This window comes from Eumetopias jubatus, unplaced genomic scaffold (assembly GCF_037043125.1).
Source record: "Eumetopias jubatus isolate StellerSeaLion01/CBP00866 unplaced genomic scaffold, mEumJub1_p1.0 scaffold_4, whole genome shotgun sequence".
NCBI classification, from domain to species: Eukaryota; Metazoa; Chordata; class Mammalia; order Carnivora; family Otariidae; genus Eumetopias; species Eumetopias jubatus.
Window position 1 is genome coordinate 155,898,231 of NW_028274810.1, and position 24,861 is coordinate 155,923,091.

Genomic DNA, 24,861 nt, shown 5'->3' on the forward strand with positions numbered 1-24,861 from the left:
CATTATGGTTTCATCCATTACTTTGACTGTATTAGTGATGTAGCAAAGAGGGAAAATTTTCAACTATTGTATTTATTTAAAACGAACTGACAGGTTCAAATGCCTGTCTTCAGAAAAGCCAGCAGCATTTTTTAACATACTCAAAGTAAGATTTGGCCTAAGCCCTTAATACCTTCCTGAACAGCCATGCAACTAAACACCCTCAAGAGGTGTTACATAAGGGAGAAGATCATGAAGCAATTCGTACTTTTTCCTCTGGGTACTAGAAACAAGGTAAAGCAAATCCAGATTATTTTTTCAATGAACGGCTGTCATATTTAATATACTTGGAGCTCTATAAAACTAGAGCCACTATCATATATGCTTATATAGATATATACTTTTTTAATAAAGTCTCTTGCTTGCTTCAAAATTTTAAGGATGATCTTTTTCCTGGTCAGTCACTTCAAGGGAACAATAAATAAAGTAGAAAAGGATGAACTGTTTTGCATATTTCTGTGGAAGAACGGAAAACATTTATACTTTGAGAGGTTCAGAAAATTCACTGTACAGAATGAACAGCTTATATACACTATCTGTGCAATTTTTCTTGGCTGGGGTATTTAAATGCAAGAGCTCCTCCAAGACAAGAAGCCACATTCATTCTTGTCCAAATCCCTCTGTCTCTTCTATTGCAAAAAGAAGTTTTTCCTTTAGTTGTTCATAACTCTTATATGGTGGTAGATCCAAGCGATTAAAACTGAAGAAAAACAGAAACAGATGTGTTTTCAATAAAACAAACTCTAAGAAGATTTCTAATAAAATATTTCTTAAAGCACATTTGAAAAACTAAATGGATAGAGGAAGATATAAAAATTTTGCCAGAAGTATTATAACAATTCACTATTACTTAATATTAACATATACAGACTTCTTATGGCAAGCTACTGAAATGAAGACTTACTCATAAAAATATTTTAACATTTCCCAGAGAAAACTGGAATTACAAGTTGTCACAAGTCCCCCTAACTTTCTCTTGGGTTTTTAAGAGTCCATTTCTTTTATTCACTTACCAGTTATTAAGAATCTATTAGGTATTTTTCTGGAAGCTAGTGATAAAGTGAGGAAAAACTACAGTCCCTGTCCTCATAGAACTTACATTCTGGGGTAGAGAGCACCAATAAATATATACTTTTGTCTTTTCATTCCTGCCAGACTCAAAGAATTCCCTGTGCTGAGTTCAACTGGATGGGGGTTGGCGGGGTGTTGGGGGGGGTCCAGTCCCCACTCTTAAGTGTCTAGTAAAATAGCTCTAATGTAGTTAAAACTGTTCTGTATTTTCATTTTCTTATATGGAAAGTTTTAGATTATCCAGGTTCCCTCTGACCACCCCATCCCATCTGCCCTTGCCCCACCTCCTGTGTAAGAGTCAGGAAACCTGCTAAGAGCCTTTTGAAACAAGGCAGCCAATTAAAATGGTGTTCTTCTCAGACCATTTTATTTTCTTTGTATGAAAAGTTAAATATATTAAATGGTAGCAATTAAGCAGACCATGTACCTTCTCCCCTCCCACTTCATGCTTCAAAGTACACTGATAGCAGTTCACCTCTGTCACTTTCTAGTTCTTACATCTTTCATATAAAGCCTTGTCAAATTCTGTCATTCTTTCTACTGAATCTCTAGCCTTCTATCACTGGGATACTTTCCTCAAAAGACATGCCAGTTTAAAAAAACCTTTGCTGCGCTTGCTTTGGCAGCACATATACTAAAATTGGAATAGAGATTAGCATGGCCCCTGCCCCAGGAGGACACGTGAAGTGTTCCATTAAAAAAAAATTCTTAATCTTTGCTGCCTCTAAGGCCTATGGATTGAAGGTGTGGGGGAAGGAAGCCTCCCATGTTGTTTGGTATAGCCCCCTATCAACTTATTTAATGTTCTCCAAGCATACCACACACTTTTCTGTCTTACGACATGTTCTACTCTCTCATAATGTGGAATACCTTTTCTCACTAAGAATCAGTCCAAATGCTACAACTTACTTCCTTCCATCCAAGAATTTTCCTTGAGCATCTTATATAGACTTAATTCTCCTTTCCATAAGTTATTTCTATTTTGGCATTTACTTTACTCTGTATTATGATTGGTTTCTTCCATTAGGTTCTAAAACCCATGAGGGGCAGTATTCCCTACTCTCCTAACCCATTTAGTAAATGCTGAGTTGAACTACATAAAAAAGTAGATTATTTGAAAACATCCAAAACAGGGTTCTGTTTTAAGACATTAGCCAAAGGATGGAGACGTACTAAAATCTATTCATCTCTGAGTATTTACTGTGTGGAATATCAGAATACTGTTCTAGGTTTTAGTTTAGCTTTTGTTTCAGTTCCAGCTTTCAGTCAAATTTGCTACTTTACTTTCTGTCTATATAAAGGGAAGACACTAATACCTTTCCAATGGACTAAGGGAACAGTACCCTGTTGGCTTGCTGTACCACTGTATATAGCCTGAGGAACCCTGGCTCTCAAAGTCACCACCTCAAAAAGCAAAACATTGGAGATGACAGCACAACTCCATCTGAGAATTAGCAAGACAACTTTCACCATAGACTGTAGCACTGCTTACTTTAGTCACTACTAAAAACTCAAGTGTCTCTGGATCATCAACTGTATTTCACTGATCTGAATTAAATCCCTACCTCTTCCCTGTCTTCTACCTCAGATACTCCATTCTTCCAAACTTCTATTTTATGACTTGAAGTTTTCTACAGTCTGAATAACTCCTCTCTTGCCTTAGCTAAAAATCCAGCTAGTCTGAAACATACCATTTCCCCTGCAGCCAATCAACAAAACTTCTCTCCTCTGAGGCACAATCTAGCTATGCAACCTTCTTCCTGAACTTTTTGCTACCCTCTGTTGACTTCTTGGTCATATTCCTTTCATTCACTGAAAGCTCTTGACACCTGGTTCATGTCCTCCTCTCATTCACTTGGATGATATGCAACAGCCATGCATGGCCTTCCAGTTCTCATCTTCAGTGACCTGTACCTCTACTCCAGTTCCTGACTTCAAGATAACACCGTGAACCCTATCATCACCAGTAAAGGAAATTTTTAATTAAAAAACTCTATTCTCTTTCCAGCTTCCTTCAATTAAAATGGCAACCTTTTAGCCCATCACTTTCTCACCATCCTAGCCTGTCCTCAGATTCTTCCTATTTTTACTTTGTACTTAATCCACAGCCCAGGCTTATAACCACTACCTTGGCAAATACTTTTACATCCCTGCCCCTCCCTCTTTTGAACTTACTAATCAAAACTCAAACACTGAATGAATTCAGCCTTCTAGTTTTTCATTCCTCAGACCTTAACAGCTGAAAATTACTGGAGAGGAGAATCCTACAACTAGACAGACAGTGTCACTTTATAAAGATCCAAGTAGGCAATCCAATATTGTGCAGCATTCTCAGCCATATTTTGCTAGTAAATACTTGGCTATTCTGACAGCTTTCTTTCTCTTCAGAAGTTTTTACTTTCTTCATTCTTAGCCAGTGACCTCACCTTATACTTTGAGAAAAACAGAAGCCTACAGTGATAACTCTATAGTTTACATCAAACCTTTCTTCCTCTCCTATTACAACAAAGGAAGTGTTCCTGTTTTTATCAAAGGCCAATTTCTTAGCTCGTACTCAGCATCCCAGTTCTTTTCATCTTTCTTGAAGAACTATCTCCTTTGGCTATGAACCCCTCCCCTGCCTCAACAGTCTCTCTCGTTTATCAATCTAATCTAGGCTGGTGTTCTCGAATTTTTTTGGTTATGATCCCTTTTCACACTTTATGTGTGCATTTATTTTGTTGCACTGTATTAAGTATAGGAAAATCTGTTCCCACACAGATACGCAGTTAGAAAACATGTACTCTAGTCATTTTTTTCAGGTAACTGTGGCTATTATTCTTAAATACATATTGTATTAAGTTTGACAAGGTAACACATAATAGGAGTTCTGAAATCAAGGAACTTCTTCTACCTTCTTATAAAACCCAGTGGTTTATCTTGTGCTCTGAATAGATCTTTTACCCATGCATGATTTTGTAACATGCACTGGTCATTTGGAAATAATGGTTCACCAAGTTACAAAGTATTTCCAAATGTTGACACAGTTAATTATGTAATAGAAAAAAAATTGCATTGGTTAAATACCACCAATTTCATCAGAAAAGTTTTGGGCTTTCAAGCTCATGGTGGTTGGTACATACAAACTTTCCCAAATTTGAATTTTTACCCGAAACCTCAACTTTCATCATTGCCAGCAAATGCTGTCAGCTGTTTTCCTTGAAGTGATAAGCTTACTTCATTACTTTTCAAGAAAATGCCTGCAAGTAAACAGTTTGTCTGTCAGTCATGCTTTCAAGTAAAAACAGCGTTCCATTAAAAAGGCAAGCTGGTTCAGCTTTCAACTCAACTGCTGGCTTTCCCCTCCAGACAACCACAATTCCTCTGGTGTGTGTGTAAGTACTTTATGCAGGCTTCCCATTTCGTCTTACAGAATATTAAAAAGATACATACTCAAGCATCAAGATTTAATAATTTTTTTACTGCTTCATAAAGAACAATTTTAAAGAAATTGGCTGCCGCCCTCCCCCCCCCGGGCTTTGCTTTGAACTGCAGGTGTGCGGTATTGAAGAATGGAGACAGCATTTTGGTGCCACTGCCTTGATTTTTGCTGAGGCACCAGCAGTTTTACCCACCGTTGCTTTTGCACTGTAAGTGCAAGTATCAAAACAATAAAAAGGCAAATTACTGCTTAGTATGAAAATAGTTCTGACCTCCTGAAAGAACCATGTACCTCCTAAGCTATCATCTTTTGCCTGGATGACTCTAACAATTCTGTTAACTAATCTCCCTGCCTTCAGTCTTGAATCTAATTCCTCCCTCCTCTGTTGCTAGAGTGATTTTTCCTGAATCTCATTAGTTTCTATTTAAGACTCTTCAAAAGCTTCTAATTGCCCTTAGAGTGAAATCTAAGTCCTTATAATAGCCTACAAGGCTCTACATAATTTAACCCCTGCCTACATTTCCAAATTCTTTTTATCCCTGTCTCCCCTCATTGACTAACTGCCAGTCACACCAGTCATCTTTCATTTCCTTGAAAAACGATTTCTTACTTTAAGGTCTTTGGAATGCACTTTTCCTGTTTCTTCCTGCAGCATGCTTTTTATCAAACTCAAACACTATCCTTTCTGAGAAATCTCCCTGACCACACGATCTAGGAGGTTCCCTCTAGTTCTTTTTTACAGCACCCTCTTTATTTCCTTTGAAGGACCTTCATAGTATTCAAATAGTTGACTTGTTTGTCATTTGTGTTCCTTTCCCCCAGTGGAGTGCAAACTACATAAAAGGCAGGGAGCACTTCAGTCTTAGTTTATGCATAGTGGTTATTCTAAATAATTGTTTAATCAATGAATACATTTCTTAGTATAGTAACGAAGTAGAAATCATTCCAAAGTTAGGGTGCCATATTAGTCTGTTCTAAAAACTGAAATTCTAGCTACTTTAATGAGTAAGAACTTATCCTGGATCTTACATATTAAAAAAAGATTCTCTGGCCTTCACCTTCCTATTTAGGATTCTTGAACTTACCACGTGTGGCTTCTTGGTAACCAGGTGTCTTTGCCAACTTTTTCAATGCAAAATTTTTGAGGCCCATTACTTCCTAAACCAGGAAAATAAGACAAAATTTATCTCATTCTTTAAACTTTTTGGTTTTGACAACTAATTATATAACAGAACATTGTCACACAGTCCTATGACTAATACAGAATACAATGTAAATCACTTCTGCCTAGAGAAGCTTCTTATTGCTGCAGAAATCCAGCCATAAGAATTAAATCTGGACAGAGAAGTAGCTCTAAAAAATTTTGCTCCCTTCACAATCACCCTAAGGAGCAAAGCAATGGCCAACCAATGTAAGCAGCTTCCATTTTTGTCTTACAAATGTACTTGATATTAACCATTAATTAGTCTTTCTTCTGGTAGATACCCTATACAAAGCACAGAAGAATAATCCTTAGATTCAAGTCTGTTGTGTGTCTAAAGGCCATTATTATCATAAAATTATCTACAGAGAAACTGCAGTAAAACTGCATTTACCCATGAGCTCAGCAAATCCTCCTAGAGGTAAACGGCAGGTTCCAGTGACAAACTGTAATAGTCGCATCCTTACTTCATTGTCTGTCTCCTTCACAAACTGTGTAACAAAATCAAATTTACTTTAATATCAATACTAAATTATCTCTAGTACTTAAAACAGTGGACACTTAAATTATTCTTAAATTTCTTCAAGAATTTATTAAGGTTAGGCATATGTTAAGTACACTATGAATCTTCAGTTAATCCTCACAAGTATACCACTGGTTAGCCACTATTATTACATCCATCTTACGGAGAAGAAAATGGGAGGCTTCAAAAGGTCATACCACTAAAAGGTAACAGATGTTGATCAGCTACAGTATTACAGCTATCACCTATTTAGGGCTCCTGCCAAGGCCTGTGCTATATGCTTTGTGTGTGTTTAGCACTTACAATAATACCTGCAGATAGATACTATCATTAGCATCCCTACTGTATATACAAGCAAACAGAGGCCTAGAAATTGTCTTTCTCAAACTGCTAATAAGTGGCAGAACATCTGAACTCAGGTTCCGTCGAGCTCTAACCCAGTTATCCTGACCTGAGTCAACTACCCTTCTCTCCTATAAGCTACCAAAAACAAATAAACACTTCCCAATCGTCCATTCTCGATAGTTTGTGGCATTTTCTCCCACTAAATACTATTTTCTCAACTCTTTGGATTCTCTGTACTTGAAAACTTGAACTATGCATTTTGTTAAAAGACTTGGTACATTTACTACCTTTTCAAAGAGGGACATAAATAAAATGTGTAATGTGGTGGAATATAGATTTGAATTGGTGGTACAGAAGGCAAGTGAACGTACAGGGCAGTCTGAGTAGAAGTGTATCTTAAAAAAATTTATAAAAAGTAAACAAAAATATAATTTAAGGATAAGACAAAAAGTGCTAATCAAAAACATTTCTGTATAGAACTGTGCTGAGGTACACATTTCATCAAGACACAAGAAACAGAGCTTATTAGCACATCTGGCATAAACCAACCCATTTCCTCATCACTTGGATTTACATGACTCTAAGCTCAAGCTCCTCAGGTACACAGATACAGATGTCCAAAGGGAAAGTCAGGGATCATGAGGGAGTGAAAAAGCTAGTAAAGAGCCTAGAAAGGAAGACTGCAGACACCTGCATATATTCTGTATGTGATGCAATTCATATATTGTAGGCCTGAAAATGGATTTATTCCTACTTTTTAATTTTTTATTCATTACTATTATTTTTTTGTAAGCTCTATGCCCAACGTGGGGCTTGAACTCATGACCCTGAGATCAAGAGTCACATGCTCTACTGACTAAGCCAGCCAGTTGCTCCTTGTTTATTTTTTATAATAGGTAATAGATACAGCACACAATGTAGAATTGAAAGGTAGTAAAAAGTACAGTATCAAGAGTTTTCACACCTCACAGCCAGTTTTTTCTCAACCTTTTATTCACAGACACTTGACCCTTGAACAACGCAGGGGCTGGAGGAGCTGACCCTGCGTGCAGTTGGAATCTCAGGGAAATCCACATACAACTTTTGACTCCCCAAAATTTAACTAATGGCCTATTGTTGACCAGAAGCCTTACTGATAACATAAACAACACATATTTTGTATACATAGTATATACTATATTCTTACAATAAAATAAGGTAAAGTTACTAAGAAAATCATAAGGAAAATACATTTACAGTACAGTGCTGTAAAAAAATTGACATATAAGTAGACTGGCACAGTTCAAACCCTTGTTGGTCAAGGGTCAGCTGTACCAGCATACACTTAGAATATACAGAATATAAATTTTCCTTTTAACCAAATAGCACATTATACACATGTTCCTTTTCCCTTTAAAATTATACTGAAACATCTCATTCTCCAATATTTTTGTTAATTTGCATTAAAAAAGAATGATTACAAGGTACACAATTACAGAACAGGTGTATTATAATTTATTTACTCAGTCCCCTCCCAATGGACATTTAGGAATTTGGAGTCTGTTTAGTATGCCAATAATGGTGCAAAAAATTAGTATGTGCCATTTTGCATATGTTGAAGTATATAAGATAAATTTGCAGAAGTGTCTACATTTCTTTAAAGTATTAATAAATAAATGACATATCCTTATGAAAAGATTCACTTCTGGAAAGTCTTTCTCTAGTAATAAACAGGCTTAGTTTTCACTTGAAAATGAAAGTTCAGCATACGTAAATCAGAAGTGCAGTCACTGAATTGCTCAAATGAGTCTCAATTACTGGATTTTTGTGAAGAATATCCCTATGGCCTAGAGATTTTAAATTCTCAAACACACATAATGCAAACTCCAGTAAAATGTGCTTCAAGATTAGCATGCAGGACTTGGATGAGACCACTCTATTATATAGCTTAAGCTAAAATACCAACACAAGAAAGGGAGTAAGGGAGAGAAAAAAGAAAAGGAAGTCATTCTTGGGCATTATCCTCTAGATTATTCTAATTCCCTAGCATATTATCGCCTTCAGAGGAATTAAGTATCTGCATTGACTTTCTCACTAAAAAAACATACTACTGGGACACCTGGGTGGCTCAGAAGGTTAAGAGTCCAACTCTTGATCTCAGCCCAGGCCTTGATCTCAGGGTCGTGAGGTTAAGCCCCACACTGGGCTCCATGTTGGGCATGGAGCTTGCTTAAACAAACAAACAAAAAACAAAGAAAACCTACTTCCTCATTTAACTTCTAGAATTAAGTAGAATTTATAGAGTATCTTGATACTACTAGAAACAATATGCTGTACCTACAAGTATTACCATTAAACTACTACCTAAAGAAGATTCTGTCATTCATTCTCCCATTTGGGAAAACAATCAAAATAAGCAATGGAAACTCCCTTAATAAATGTTTACATATTCAACTTCTGATTTATAATTAAAGACTAAAAACCATCCAAAGGCAGTTTCAATTTTGAAAATGAACTGTTTTTTAAACCACTGTCTCATGAGAAAACATTCTTTGAACCTTTGTTTCAAAATAAAAGCAAATACCTGCCAAAACCAAATGATTTGCTTGCTGTTTCTTGTATAATGTCGATACACAGTATTTCTCTGCCAATCTGCCAAGTCAACCTCCTGCATGCCACACAACATAACCTGGGAAATGAGCACAGTAGCAGGTCACAGTACAGACTTAGTGAAGAGAATAACTATATGACTCAGATTTGCCAATGAATACCTATGCAACTGCCTAATTATGTGAACAGCTAGGTGCATGACAACTAATGATCACAGTAAGCAGATCCAACAAAATTTGTAGCAATTTAGAATAAGCATTCTTTGGTACTTTATCTTTTATATTTACTGAACTCAAACTGAAAGCATTTGGAGTTACTATTCTTCAAGAAAAACATTAGCTATGCTAAAAGAATCTCTTACTAAAAATATATCCCAAATTAGGTGTCCAAATTGTTAGGTTTCAAACATAAATTTCTGGTTTTTTTTTCTTTTTAATCTAATGCTATCTTCTCTATTTAAAGTTAAAAATATACTAATTCCTGTTATTAATTTTCCCAGGCTTTGGGAATAAAATATTCTATGTGAAATTTTCAAATAAGCCCAGGGTATTACATATGGGATGAAAGCTATTTTTGGCATAATGAGATAGTCTGATACTTATTTCCTTTCTCATTAATTAACTTTGAGCTGCAATTTATATGCAATAACATGCAGGTGTTTTAAGTATAGAATTAGATGAGTTTTGACAGATATATATACACCTATGTAACCACCACCACAATCAAGATGTAAGATGTAGAATATTCCCTTTAGGTCCCTTTTTTGCAGTAAAAAACACCATCTTCATCTTTGGCTCTACATGATTAATGATATCATCACATTAAATTTTTGAGAATGTCATTCATATATATGGTACATGATCAACAATCTTTTCTGTTGTCTTCACCCTCTGCCTCCCCCCATCAACACAATATTTATGAGATTCACCCACATTGTTGTGGGTGCCATGTTTCTTTCATATTGCTGAGTGGTATTTCATTATATGACTATACAATAATGTACCTATCTGTTTACTTCTTAATGGTCATTTAGGGGTTACTTCAAATTTCTGGCTTGGAATAAAGTTGTGATGAACATTTATGAAAAAAATCTTTGTATGAATATATGTATTTTATTTCACTTGAGTAAATACCTAATAGTGGAACTGCTAGGGAATAAGAGGCTGATATATATGTTTAACATTATAAGAAACTTCAAACATTATCTCAAAGTGGTATTTCATTTAGTTTTCATTCACATTTCCCCAATAACAAATGAATATGTTTCATGTGTTTACTTGCCATCATAGCTTTCTTTATGAGTTTTTGCCCATTCTAGAAAATTTTTCTTTTTACTGAGTTGTAAGAGTTTATATATATAATATATATTATATATAATAATATCTATAATATAATGTGTGGCTAATTGTTATGTGTTCTCCCCAAGAGAACTGTTTCCTTTTTCAGCTTTCATATTTACGTTTATGTTTTAAATTAATCTTTCTTCATGGGCTAAAGTAGGGGTCAAGGTTAATTTTCTAACATACGGACATCTAGTTGGTCCAGCATCATTTGTTTAAAAGACTTTCTCTTTCCCCATTGAAAAATATTAGCACTTCTGTTGAAAATCACAGACCCACATATGATAATATATATGTGGGTCTATTTCTGGACTCTTAGTATTCCACTGATCTGTTTGTGTATCCTTTCAAAAATACCACACTATCTCAATTACTATGGCTTAATAATAATTTTTTAAATCAGGTAGTGAACATCCTCCGAGTTTGTCCTTTTTCAAAATTAACTGTTGCGGCGGGGGGCGCCTGGGTGGCTCAGTCATTAAGCGTCTGCCTTTGGCTCTGGTCATGATTCCAGGGTCCTGGGATGGAGCCTCACATCAGGCTTCCTGCTCAGCAGGGAGTCTGCTTCTCCCTCCACCGCTTCCCCTGCTTGTGTTCTCTCGCTGTCTCTTCGTCAAATAAATTAAAAAAACAAAATAAAACAAAACACAAAACTAACTGTGGGATGCCTGAGTGGCTCAATTGGTTAAGTGTCTGCCTTAGGCTCAGTCATGATCCCAGGGTTCTGGGACTGAGTACCGCATCCTGGACTGGGCTCCTTGTTCAAAGCATGTGGGCGGGGGGGGGGGGTAGGGGGAGAGCCTGCTTCTCTGCCTGCTGCACCCACTACTTGTGCTGACAAATAAAAATTAAAAAAAAAATTGTTTTAGCTTATCTAGCACCTTTGCATTTCCTTGTAATTTTAGAATCAGCCTGTCAATTTCTACAAAACATTCTTCCAAGATGCTGACTGGAATTGCATTGAATATACAGGTCAATTTGGAGACAAATGACATTTTATAATATTGAGTCTTCTAATACATAACATGATGTATTTCTTCATGTATTAAAGTCTTTAATTTTTCTGAGCAATGTTTTGTGTTTTTAGGTATAGAGCTCTTGCATGCTCTTGGTTAAATTTGTTTATTTTTTGGATGCTTTAGTACATAAAACTTTAAGATTTCAATTTCCAAGTGTTGCTGGTACACAAGATATACACTTGATTTTTAAATTATTGGCCTTCGATCTGTACTCTTCGCTAAATTCACTGTTATTTCTAGTAAATTTTTTTGGTAGGTTCCTTAGGATTTTCTAGGTTGACGATCATGTTATCATCTGTGAATAAAGGCCATTTCTTTACTCCTTTCCAGTCTTTATGATTTTTATTTCTACTTTTGCCTCACTGCACTGGCTGGGCCATCTGGTATAATGGGGAGTATAAAGGATGAGAGCAGACACCTTTGCCCTCTTCCCAACCTCAATATGAAATATTCACGGTATCACCAATTAGAATGATGTCAGGGTGTATCTTTTTTTGTTGATGCCCTTTAACAAACTGAGAAAGTTGCCTTCTATTCCTAGTGTGATGAGAGTTTTTACAAAGAAATTGTTGCATCTTAGTTTAAACAGATTTTAACTTATAAAGGGCCATGACTATGAATAACCATTATTTCGAATAATGGTATGCATGCCCATTATTGTGGTATTCTTCATGGTTAAGACAGATGAATGTAAGTAAAAGAACAACAGACTAGGAATAACAACATAAAGCAAAACAACAACAAAAAAGACCTTATTTTCTCACAGCTCTGTACTATGAGCTAAAGGCAAATCAGTAACCAATAAGGGCTTTAGTCTCCTTATGTGTAAAAGGAAATTATTATATGGCCCAACTATTTTACAGGGCTATGTGTGAGACAACTGTAAACTCTACCAAAGGCTATATAAAAGTATGCGCCTATTCATATCCTTTTACAGTCTTAGTTTCATCTGTGTGCTAATGCTGGACTCTGGCCATAACATCCCTCTTTCACTAGGTGGGCCTCTAAAATAGGAGTGTTGTTTTGTTTTTGTTTTTGTTTTTTTTTTTAAGGTTTTATTTATTTATTTGACAGAGAGAGACACAGCGAAAGAGGGAACACAAGCAGGGGGAGTGGGAGAGGGAGAAGCAGGCTTCCCGTGGAGCGGAGCCTGATGCGGGGCTCGATCCCAGGACCCTGGGATCATGACCTGAGCCAAAGGCAGACGCTTAAGGACAGCCACCCAGACGCCCCTAAAACAGGAGCTTTTAATGGGGGGGTATGGAGTATTTTAGGTGTATGCATTTTGAAAACACGAAATTATTTTCTTCAGATTCTTAATGAAGTATGTGATTTAAAAAAGATTAATAGTACTCTAAAAAATATCTTCCATTCTATTCTTCTGATGTGTTTCTGCTAATCTGTACAGTCAAGCTGTTCAAAGAAAGAGACATTAACCAGATTTATAGAGTCTACATTGTCAGTCTCAGAGTTCTGATTTTCATATACTTGTCAGTTTCCAGAAGGCTAATTTCTATATAGGAAAATTACTGTATACAATTTCTAATGCTAATTTTTCATATGCACATTTGATTATATGAACAAACCAAGTTTCTTAACAGAGAACTGAAGATGGCTAATGTTAAGATACTGTATTCAAAGGAGGCAGAGAATACCAAGGAATACCCTAACAGCCCTACCTATGTTCTAATCTATATGGGGCAAGAAGACTTCAAGAATTCACCATAACTAATCATTAGAGAAATACGAATCAAAACCACAATGGGATATTATACCCATTAGGGTTGGCTACTGTAACAAAACAAAGCAGAAAATAACAAGTGTGGGCAAAGATGTGGAGAAGTTGGAATCCTTGCACACTTTTGGCGGGAATGCAATATATGGTATAGCCACTGCAGAAAATAGTGGTAGTTCCTCAAATAATTAAATATAGAATTACTTTTTGATCCAGTGATACCAGTCCTGGGTATATATCCAAAACAACTGAGAACAGTGTCTCTAAGAGATATCTAAGACACATCTATATATCCATCTTCATAGCAGTATTATTCACAATAACCAAAAGGTAGAAGCAAACCAAATATCCAGTGACTGATGAATGGATAAATAAAATGTGGTATATACGTACAGTGGAATATTATTCAGCCCTAAAAAGGAAAGAAATTCTTACCCATGCTACAATATAAACTATAAGGACATTATGTTAAGTGAAATGAGCCAGTCACAGTAAGACAAATACTGCACGAGGTCACTTATAGGAGATAAACAGTAGTCAAACTCATAGTAAGTAGAATGATGGGGCCAGGGAAGGGGAAATGGGGAGTTGTTTAATGGATATAGAGTTTCAGTTTTGCAAAATGAAAATTAATCCTTGAGATTGGCTGCACAATAATGTGAGTATACTTAACATTACTGAGCTGTACACTTAGAAATGTTCAAAATGGTAAATTTTGTTATGTGTATTTTACTCTCTCCCATCCCCCAGAAAAGAATTTCTGATAGACTTCTAACAAGTCTAAATACAGTTAAGACCACTAAGAATGGATCTTTGGGGCAACTCACCAGTAAACAAGGATTTCATTGAGTTCCACAAGTTATTAGTAAGGTTACACTCAGTCTTCAGGACCCCTAACAGTGGGCACTGATTAATGATTTTGTGCCCATGACATCATCACGGTTCAGAGAACTTAAGACCATCACCCCATGCTAGGATTTCAATATCCCCCGAACACCGGCACGAGTAAGAGAATACTACATTGTGCTATATCATTTAAAAATGTGTGGACATCCTCCTGTAGAAGCACAAAAACAGTTCATCCTCCCAGTAACATTTCCTAAATAGCATAATAAAAGAGCCTCACCTCCAATTCTTTCTCATCAAAGTACTGTAGCCACTGAAGAGGGACAACTTCATTGAAACCATCAAGGAAAGCTTTGGTCTGTTCCTGCACTCCTCGAGAAAAACGCCACTCTGTCATTAAACTGAAAATAAAGACGTTATTTAAAAATATTTTGTTACGTGAGGTGAAAGCTTAGAAACACCAAGTACTTCTGAAATTCCTTCTCTTTTTCCAAATATGCTATATATATATGTAACATAAATGTTGATGTTGTGTATGTAAGTAGTTTAAGAGTTAACACCTGCTTCCCCATGAGGAAATCAGTTCCAGCACATCAGTAGCTAAAAAGGATGATTTTCAAAATAGAAAGTTTATTTGTCAGTAAAACAGCCACATTCAAGCACTTATTTCCTGTGCATGTGTAAACAAATAATTCCAAATATTGTGTGCTGACACAGTAAGGGAAAGGCTACAGTCATTCAACAGGTTCTCCTTCCAGCAAAGCATTTGCCAAGGAAGACTTGAGAAGGCTTAAAACTGGAGCACTGGTTCTTTACATGCTAATTTATTAGAACATGAAGATTTCCTAACAGAACAGAAAAAGTAATACAAGATGAAAATAAAACATTCTGAGGAGATATATAAAGCAGATGTAGAGGAGGGAAGTGTAATAAAAAAAGAAGTAAGAAAGAGAATCTGTATGGTGACACAGAATTTCCACAAGGGGCCTCCCTCACTGATAGTAGACGGGTCTGGTCCCTGTGAGGAACAGCACAGACTACTGATGAGGAGAAGCCACCCGATGCCAGCAGATAAAAGGAAAGGCAATTTATCCAAATTCCTCCCCTTCCTGGGTCCCAGAGAAAGCTGGTCGTCTTCTCTGCTGAGGGCAAACCTTTCATCCTTGCTGCCTCCACAACTGTTCTTCATCAATTACTTGCCCATGCCCTCAACTCTACCTTCCGGCCCTCTTCCCATTTGCCCACATGGGTGCTCAGACTATTGCTTTCCAAAACCCTTCCTTCAACCCAGTGTTTGTTTTTAATTATTCTCTCTCCTCTCTTTACCACCACTCTTACTAAAAGAGTACTCTATTTCACTGTCTCCACTTCTCACCTCCTGTTCACCCAAATTTTAAACCACTGTAATGATCTGGGACTTTCAACATCTCTCCCAGGGGGAAAAAACAAAACAATTTCCTTCACAAATGTCACCAAAGAACTCTAAATTGCCGAGCCCCATGCCCTCTTCAAAATTACTCCTGCTCCATGAACTTTCTGAACACTGGGTGGGCGTCAGCATTCCCAAGCCTCACATAGTTTTTCCCTGGTCAGTATCACCATTCCTGATCTGATCTGACTTTGGCTACTCCTTTGTTTCCTCCATTGGTTTCACTGTTCCAGAAATGTTGGTATCACTGAGATCTCTGCCTTCTTTTCTTTTCTCGCTATTTACTACTTAAAGATGATATCAATTACCTAAAGTTTAACTACCACAGAAAAGTCAGTAATTCTTAAATTCCCAAATCCTGCTAAGATATTAAGATATAAAGTCCTCTCTCCTTGGATATCCTGCTAACACATGCAACTATTAACCAATCTAGAAACCTCAAATATTTCATTTGCTAGTATTTTCGCCACTACATGTAACTGATCACTGAATCTGAACTATTCTATTCCTGTAATAGCCTCAAAAATCCATTCCCTCATTTTTACCTCTACTGTGTCCTGTTTTAGGCCTATGATACTGAATTACTAGGAGAATGAAAGAGCCTCTTAACTATGTTTTGATCTCTAACTACTTCCTTCCATCCATCTATCCCTCCCAGTTCATCCTCCATAAAGATGCCAAAATAAGCCTTCCAGAAACAATTCTGATCATCTCATCTTGGTTGTGGTTAGTTTTTGATCACTCTTTTATTAGAGCAAAAATCCAGGTTTCTTAGACATAAGAGTTTCCTTAGACAATGCACAATCTGGCTACCCCTCAAGGTTCCTAGCTAGTCACTATTTCTCACCATGATATACTATTTCCACAGTGCTGTGGCTGTAGAGTCTCAGGATAAACTAATCCTTTTAATACCTCAATTCCTTGCTCCTGCTGTTTCCCTCCCCACAAAAGCTCTCCATCTATCAGGCAAACTCTCATTTATTTTTTCAGACCCAGCATATGCAATGCCCTGTGAAGAACTTTCTCAGTTCTCCCAGCAGAATCAATGGCTTCCTTCCCACTGTGGATTCCAACAGCATTTCATACATCTTTCTACCATTCATTTACTCATAGATTCACTGAGGTCCTATACACTAAAAACAAAAATCACAACTAAAGAGTTATGCTTAAGGAAGTTTTGTGTTGCCTTTGTTTGTAGTGGCCCAAACTGGACTCAACCTGAATGACACCTACTAGCAAAAAAGACTGATGAATATAGAATGGATATACCATAATTTATCTAGCTATTAGAAAATGTATTAGATATATCTCTACTGACATGGAGGATGGAAAAAGCAAGCTAGAGTGTAACATGTATGATATGATCCCATTTTTGAAACAAGTATCAAGAACATAAAAACTTGAGACAAAGGTGATACCGAGAATCAAAGCCTAAAAGAGAATGAAAATGGTAGTACCATTAATAGAGATAGGTCAAGTGAGGCAACAGGAAAAAAAAATGAGAAGTTTGATTTTGACATGCTAAATTTAATACAGGTTGATTTAGTAGTTGAGGAGTTGGCAAACTATGGCCCATGGGCCCATTCCAGCCTGAAGCCATGTTAGCAGGCTATTTAGAGAAGCAGGCTGAATAAAGAACCTGGGAAAAACCTGCACATTTAGGAAATGGAGATTCAGATAACCATCATTACAGAGAAAGTGAAGAAAATCCATATGGTGCAGAATCATGGAATTAAAGGGAACAAAGAGTTTCAAGACAAGAGGCTGTGGCGGGTACTGTGAAAAGAGTAAGTTAAAGAGGAAAAGTGAGCTATAAGAGGAACTGAGCATCAGCTGGGCTTTGCTACTACCTGACAGAGCACCCTGGGTGCTTCATCTAGAAATGAAGCTGCACAGTCTTTGCAAAGCCCTTTTTAGCCCCACTGTTCCATAAATTTTGATCTGCACAAAGGTAGAATGCTTACAGCAAGAGTGGGAAAGTGAAGGTCATCATTTACTGTCTTATTTTAAGAACACTGGTATTATTGAGAACTTAAATATATGTACATCAGAGGCAAGAGAAGTTATTTTAGTACATTTGAATTTTTGAGTCCTGTCAGAGCATGTTTATAAACTGAGATGAAGACTGAGTAGAGAGCAAAGGACAAAAAAGGATAAATGAAAGGAGGAACGAATGTGCAACAGCTTCCCAGAGGAGTGAACATGGGATCAAACTAAAGGCACAGATAGAGGAGTTAGTTCTGACACATGCCAGAAGTTCTAGACATTAAGGTCAATCAGGTGTATCACCTTACCCAATATATTCATCTTTGTTCTCCTCAGTCACCAGGATATTGGAACCTCCCAACTTCAGGTCATGCGAAGTAACCTTTCCCAAAATTTCCATGTCAACAGAAAAGTACATTTCTAAGCCACATTCTTCAATGTTGTTGTCTCTGGGTGATATAAATATATATCGATTAGTTAACATGATATCTAAATTGGCTTCAAGAAAATGTCTCATTGAAAGATAAATCTTCAAACCTTATCCAGATAAGGGAATTATAAAATTCAGTATCAATAGATTCCAAATCCTTAATAGTCAGTTTTTTACTTAGCATACGCTTGTAGAATGGTAAAGAGAAACCAGTATCAATAAACTTCCCATGAAAAAGTGCCTGCCAAGAGAAATAAAAAATTTTACTTAAAAATTTATAAAACAATGATTTTCTTATTCAGAGCACAATAACAGAGAAATCATGAGGTTTCACAGGCCAAAGTAAGCACTTAAATAACCAGGATAAATCACGAAAACCAAAATATTACATAAAATGCTAAGTATGAAACACAAATTACAGAGTTAAATGACTTCAAACACTTTGCTCTATCAAGTCCTATCAATAACTGTCAATGACGATGGTAAAAGAACAGTATCAAACCCCCACTCTTTCTAGTGTATTTTATAAACTAAATTAACCTAACTGGATGCAGAAACACAGACGGAGCCTCAGGGCTCCTGTGTATGCACCTGGCAAGACTCCTCCTCCACTCCTTTCTGACCACAGTTGCCTAAGAGATTTGCAGGACTGACCCCATTTGTCTTCACTCCTGCTCACAACAGCAAACACAAAAAAGCGCCAGACCTCCTCAGCACTCCCAACTCTCACCACCATAAAATAAAATCCCCCATATACTTGTTCTTTGAAGATCCTTTGGCATCTTGATTTAACAAACATTTAGCATTTTTCTGAAAACTTTGCTTCTCCCCAAGTCCTCCCAAAGGGGTGCTGTTTCTCTCCCATCCCCCTCATATCACCAGGCCTGGAAGTGGGGCAGGTGTTGCTCCTCATTACTAATTCCTCCTCTCCAAACCTGCCCATCTTAAAGCTCATGGCTTCATACTGCCCTGAGTGGCCCATGGCCCCACCCTTGCCCGCACTTCGCTGCCATCAACCCTAGATCTCAAGAGTTTCTCTTTGTTGCTCCCTCAATGCTGTGTTCTTCTACACTACCATCATAATTTTAGACGATTCTCTTACTACCCTAACTTTTTAGTCCTTTCAATAATCTTAGTCTTTCACTTAGCCTAACCATTCTCGACATCATACCTAAGATACTGTTATTAGCAAAATACAGCAATAACTGTATTCCTTCACAAACTCAATGCCATCACCTAATTTTCTAGCTCACTGCCTTCTGCAGTGATATCTGCAATTTTTGACCCCACTGGGATTTAAAAAATACATAAAACCTTATCACTGTTTCTCAGCTACTCAACAAAGTTCTTTCTTTCCTTATTCAGTTTTGATTCCATCATCAATCATGAATATTACTCCCGTGTATACCTTCAAATCCAGCCTCTCCTCAAAGAAATTCTGGCAAAATCTAAAGCCCAGCTAAACACAACCCTTAACTTACTCCATGCCTGTGCCTGGGTATTGGAACACGCTAGAAATGCATATACAACCATGCTGACTAGTTCATGACCAACAACCTCCAGTGGGAACTTAGTGCTGCCTGATAATCATATTTCCCCACTGCACTCCCTCTCCCAGGTGACTATTATTCCTCAAATACTTTTCCCTACTCCTCACTCTGAGCTAATGATCTTGCTTTCTATTTCATGGAGGAAACAGACGCCACCAGAAGAGAATTTTTGTGTATTCCACCACCTCTGCTCATGACTAGCATCTAAATCTATATGCTCTATTAAGTTATCTATTACTTCTATGTGTGCCACACAGCTCTCCTACTCCAGGTCACTGCTCCCATATTCCCTATCTCTTTGATGTCATCACATTCTTTCTTCTTACTTATCATTATCTGCATGTAAATGTTTTATTCTCCTCCCATCCCAGATACTGCCTAATTTCCCTATCACTTTTTTTTTTTAAAGATTTTATTTATTTATTTGAGGGAGAGAGAATGAGAGATAGAGAGCACGAGAGGGAAGAGGGTCAGAGGGAGAAGCAGACTCCCCGTCAAGCAGGGAGCCCGATGTGGGACTCGATCCCAGGACTCCAGGATCATGACCTGGGCCGAAAGCAGTTGCTTAACCAACTGAGCCACCCAGGCTCCCTCCCTATCACTCTTTACTGCAAACTTCCTTAAAAGATTTGTTTCTATTTGTTGCCTTCCATTCTCTCTGGATTTCACTCCCACCAATCAACTATTGTCCTCTACTGCTCCTAGAATCTTTCCCCTGGCCAAATCAAATGGTTAATTCTAAGACCTCATCTTGCTTACCATATCAGTGCTGGACAGGGCTGACCATCTTCCCTCGTCTTCTGGCAACTCTCATTTGATTCTCCTACCTCCTCCTCCTCCTCAGCTCTTTTTCTGGTTCCTTCTCCTCAACTTGACCTGCAAATGTCCTTAAACTTCTGTCCTTAAACAGAAGAAGTTTAAGGACATCCACCCTTATTCCTTAAACAATCACATAGCCCTAACCTAGCTAGATAACCCCTCATCGCCAGACTTACATACCCAACTCCCTATTCTAGTCTTCATTTGGATGTCTATAGATTATCTTAAACTTAACAAAACAAATCCATTTTTTTTCCAAATCCGAATTCTTGATTTTTCCCAACCCCCAAAATGTACTCTTGCCACAACCCTGCCATCTTAGGAAACAGCAACTGCAACCAAACACAGCCCATACATTTTGGCGCCATACTTGACTCTCTCACACTGTGCATCTAAGCTGCCCGAAAGCTGTTAGCTCTAACTACAGAATATATCCAGAATCCCAGCCACTTTTCTCACTACCTCCACTGCTAGACCACTCAAGTTCAAGCCACTATCACCTCTCACCTGGATTGTTGCAAATGGTCTCCCTGTTTTCTCTGTTACTCTCCTCTGCCCCCAATTACAGTCTCTTCTACACAGCAGCCCAATAAACTTAATAAGAGCTAAGTCAGATCATGTTACTTAGATCGTGTCATTCCCTGCTCAAAACCCTTTAGTGAATTTCCTAGAAGTCTGACACAGTACCTTTCAACCCCATCTCCCACCAAATTCTCTCTCATACACTCTGCTCCACATATGCCATTTTTCAATCAAAAATGTAATTCTACTCTGGAGCCTTTTTCTTGCTGTTCTTTATGTCTATAATGTTATTCTCCAAGATACATGCATCATTCAGTCCCTTACTTTCATGTTTCTGTTCATGTGTTACCCCCCAGAGAGTCCACCTCTAATCATGCCATATAAAAAAGCAACACTCCTTTTCCCTCGGCACATAACTTATGTGTTATTCTGTCTCCCTGATAGAATTTAGATCCCCGAAAGCGGGGACTATGTCTTTTTATTATGGTCTCATCTCTGTAATATTATGATGCCATAGTAGGTGCTCAATAAATATTTGCTGAGTGAATAGACAGAAAGTACAAATAAATACAAACACTTCTGAAAAGACAATAGCCCCACAAGAGTTTCTGCTAAGCTCTGAAAATTCCCAAAGCATCAGTCAAGTGCAACTGTTATACAACTCAGATTTTCCTTTTATGCAGAAGTAGTCACACCATAATTAAGCTTTAATTTATAAAATGAAAGGAGTTTTAAAGACTAACTGGCTACATCAATAATCCTTATATTCATAATCTTGATTTCATACAGGTACTCAAAAAATATGGTACTCTCCTTTCTAGGCAAACTTCCTTGGTAATAAACTTTGTGAATATACACAACCAAGGATAACGTGGATCATTTTTTTAAGTCTTCTCCAAAATACTTTTGAAATAAGCAAGTTTAAATAAATAAATGAATAAATAAAACAAAGGAAAATAAGGACTTACCATAGCAATAAAGCGACCAATAAAACAGAAGTATGAAAGATGGTCTGGGTTAATGGTTGATGCTGGATTTATTTGTAGACAATAGTTGTTCTTGCCAGCATACTCAAATAAGCAATACATAGGGTTCAAAACTTCATGTGAAAGCAAGAAAAACCATTCTCTAAAAGAAAGTAAGATTTTTTTTTTAGCATTCATACACACATGAATTTAAAAACAAATCTTAAATACACCCATGCACACACCATCTCTGCTCAACAGCCTTTAATAACTCCACTGCCCAATTCCTCAGCCCTCCAGTTAAGTCTTCCTATGATCGGGCCCTCCACTCAGTTACCTGCAGTTCCTAGGATGCCAGGCTACAAACTCAGTGCTAGTCACAGATAGCATGCTTATTTCTATGCCATACTTTTCTTTGGGTATGTCTCCTCAGTGTCAACTTAGCCTATGTAGGTCCCGCTTTTGCTTTCAGTCCAACTGAGATTCATCCCACTTCAGTTTTTTGAAGCAACTTTCAGCATATTTATTTGTATCAATCACTGAATACTTTGTGGTACTGTGATAACAACCACAATATTATTCATTTTCCTGTACATGACCTGCCCATCCACCCGACTAGAAACTCCTCAAAAGCAAAAGCCACGTCTTCATATATATTTTTGTATCCTTAACTCATAGGCATTCTAGGATCTATATGCAATAGGTTTTAGTAAGTATCTGCTGGTGATACTGACATACACAGCACTGCTGCTATGGGACAGTTTTAGTTTTATTGCCAACATATTACAAATGGAACTAAAATTAAAAACATGAAATCTTTAAATGTGATTAGCATTCTCTAACTTATTACCACCAATTTTGCCTCACTTATCAAAGTCTAATGATGAAATCCAACTAGATTAAAGATTAATAATTCATATCACAAAATAAACCCAATCTGCAAGACTCTCTTCAACAGCAATTTCTTCTAAAGCAGGGTTCCAACTCAAATGCTTATAGTGATCAGTACACATGGCTTCCTTCTCTGCCTGGGCCTCACATTTTCTACTTAGCCACAATCCCCCATTCTTCATTGTATCCCTGATAAAAGTTATTACCAATTTTAAGAAAGAATTCTTTCTAGGCAGATAATCATTGTCCTTAGATGACAGTGCAGTGGTTGACACAGAGTGAAAAAGAGTGTTATCTATCCTACAGGGCTGAATAAGCTATGTAGATTCAGCCAATTGATGCCATGCGAGAAGGTGGGAACGTGGGTCTAGGGTTTTTAAAGAGAAGCCAGAAATCTTGATTCTTAAGCATAATCTACTGATTTTCTTTAATGCTGTCAAATAATTGAAAAAAATTTAAAATCACAATGGAAGCCATTACTAGGCAGGCTAAATCTGGCCTGGAAGCCCATTTACAAAAACTTTTCCTAAAGCTTTAAAAATATAATCTCAGAAACTGCCTGATCAGTAGAGAAGGGAGTCTTCCCCTAAACAAAATCAACTAAGAAATGATAAACATCAATTCACAAAACTAAATCCAGTCCCAAAGTAGTAATGGAACCAAGTGACTTCCCACTGTGACAAGGTTGAGGTAAAATATGCACCCAGGGGAAACGACTGACAGATCTGTGAGAATGTGTTTACACACAAAAAAAACTAGAAATAAACTTTGTAGTTGCTGCAGATCACTTTTAGCAAATAGCAGCCCAGAGAAAACTGAATACATTCAAAAGAAGAATGCCTATAACATGGTATCTAACCTATATACCCTGACACTAAAAGAAAAGGAGGAAAAATTCTAACTAAAAAGAGGTGGATGAGTTCACTTACAAAATATCCTTTTCTATACTCTCAAATAAACTAAAGAGATACTAGAGGTTGAAAAAATTATGAGACAACAGATGAGCTAGCAGAGCCTAGAGAAAATGAAGAAAACAGTAAAGCCACTAATGAAGAAAAATCACATTAGAAGCAACAAAATGTAGGGCAGTACTGCATACAGTGACGAGGATAGGTTTGAGAAAATCAAAACAAAATGGAAAAGCACAAAGATAAAAATAATCAGAGAAAAGATGACCGACATGTAAGACTGACACAGAAGATTCCACATACCCATGATTGATGTTCCTGAAGAAAAATGGAACAAATGGAACAGAAAAAATATTCAAAGACATAATAGAAGAAAATTTCCCTTAAATTAAGAAAGATCTTAATATGTTCCTAAGAAAAGATATAAAACAATCAACAACGAAATTAATGAACTTCAAGGAAAAGGACTGTGTGGGCATCCAAAGGAAAAACAAAAGTTTCCTACAAGGGGCTGGCCTTCCGCTTCACATGCTATAACATTCAGTGCTAGAAGACAGTCAAACAATGTCTACAGAGTAGTGGAGAAATTAGTGTTGCATAAGAATTTATATCTGGTGAAGTTGTTTATATACAAAAGCAACAGAAAACACATTTTCAAACATGCAAAACTAAAGGAGTATATATCACCCTTGTGAACTCTTGAATAAACCAAAACATGAATATGTGTATCAAAATTAAGAATTTGGGAGTAAGAAAATCATGGTATGGAGTAACTGAATATGTGCTTTAAAACCCTCAAAACATAAAACTAAACCCAAACAGCTGAGGTAACTATAAGTACAGACAAGCATATGAATGTTATAAAGTCAGACACTGTAAAAAATAAAACCATATTTTATTTCTAAGGTAGCTCTTTCTTTTTAATGTCTGAACATTCCTGAAATTGAGATAAATCACAATAGAAGTGACAGGAACATTTATTGTGATAGGTAGTGTTTCTTTCCTGAAAAAGCTTAATAATGCACTGGAGAAGAAAATATGCTAATTAGCCAAACCTCTGATAATCTCACATATATGCTCCCACCTATCTCTTTTTGCCCGCTGTACTAAAATTGTGATTTTGTAATTCTGTCCACCTCTGAAATATTAGTTTAAAAAGGTCTGTTCCTATGGAAAGCAGGTTTAATTCTTTTAAAAGATTTAATGAAAGTGTTCTGGTAAAAAATAAATTG

General features: G+C 37.0%; 1 protein-coding gene and 1 pseudogene across 4 annotated transcripts in view; one reads left to right on the forward strand and one right to left on the reverse strand.

The window, feature by feature from the left end:
• Positions 1-56: 56 nt before the first annotated feature.
• WWP1 (WW domain containing E3 ubiquitin protein ligase 1) overlaps positions 57-24,861 on the reverse strand; it is a 107,896-nt gene continuing 83,091 nt past the window's right edge. For all 4 annotated transcript variants that reach the window (XM_028113068.2, XM_088022792.1, XM_028113074.2 and 1 more), the window contains 8 exons: positions 21,834-21,993; positions 18,082-18,215; positions 17,853-17,993; positions 14,410-14,530; positions 9,164-9,268; positions 6,127-6,223; positions 5,617-5,689; positions 57-739 (listed from right to left, as the gene is read on the reverse strand). In XM_028113068.2, coding sequence (XP_027968869.1) covers positions 640-739; positions 5,617-5,689; positions 6,127-6,223; positions 9,164-9,268; positions 14,410-14,530; positions 17,853-17,993; positions 18,082-18,215; positions 21,834-21,993 — 931 coding nt within the window. In that variant the 3' untranslated portion in view covers positions 57-639. The remainder of the gene's footprint in view (positions 740-5,616; positions 5,690-6,126; positions 6,224-9,163; positions 9,269-14,409; positions 14,531-17,852; positions 17,994-18,081; positions 18,216-21,833; positions 21,994-24,861) is intronic.
• On the forward strand, positions 1,721-1,820 carry LOC114216934 (U6 spliceosomal RNA; annotated as a pseudogene).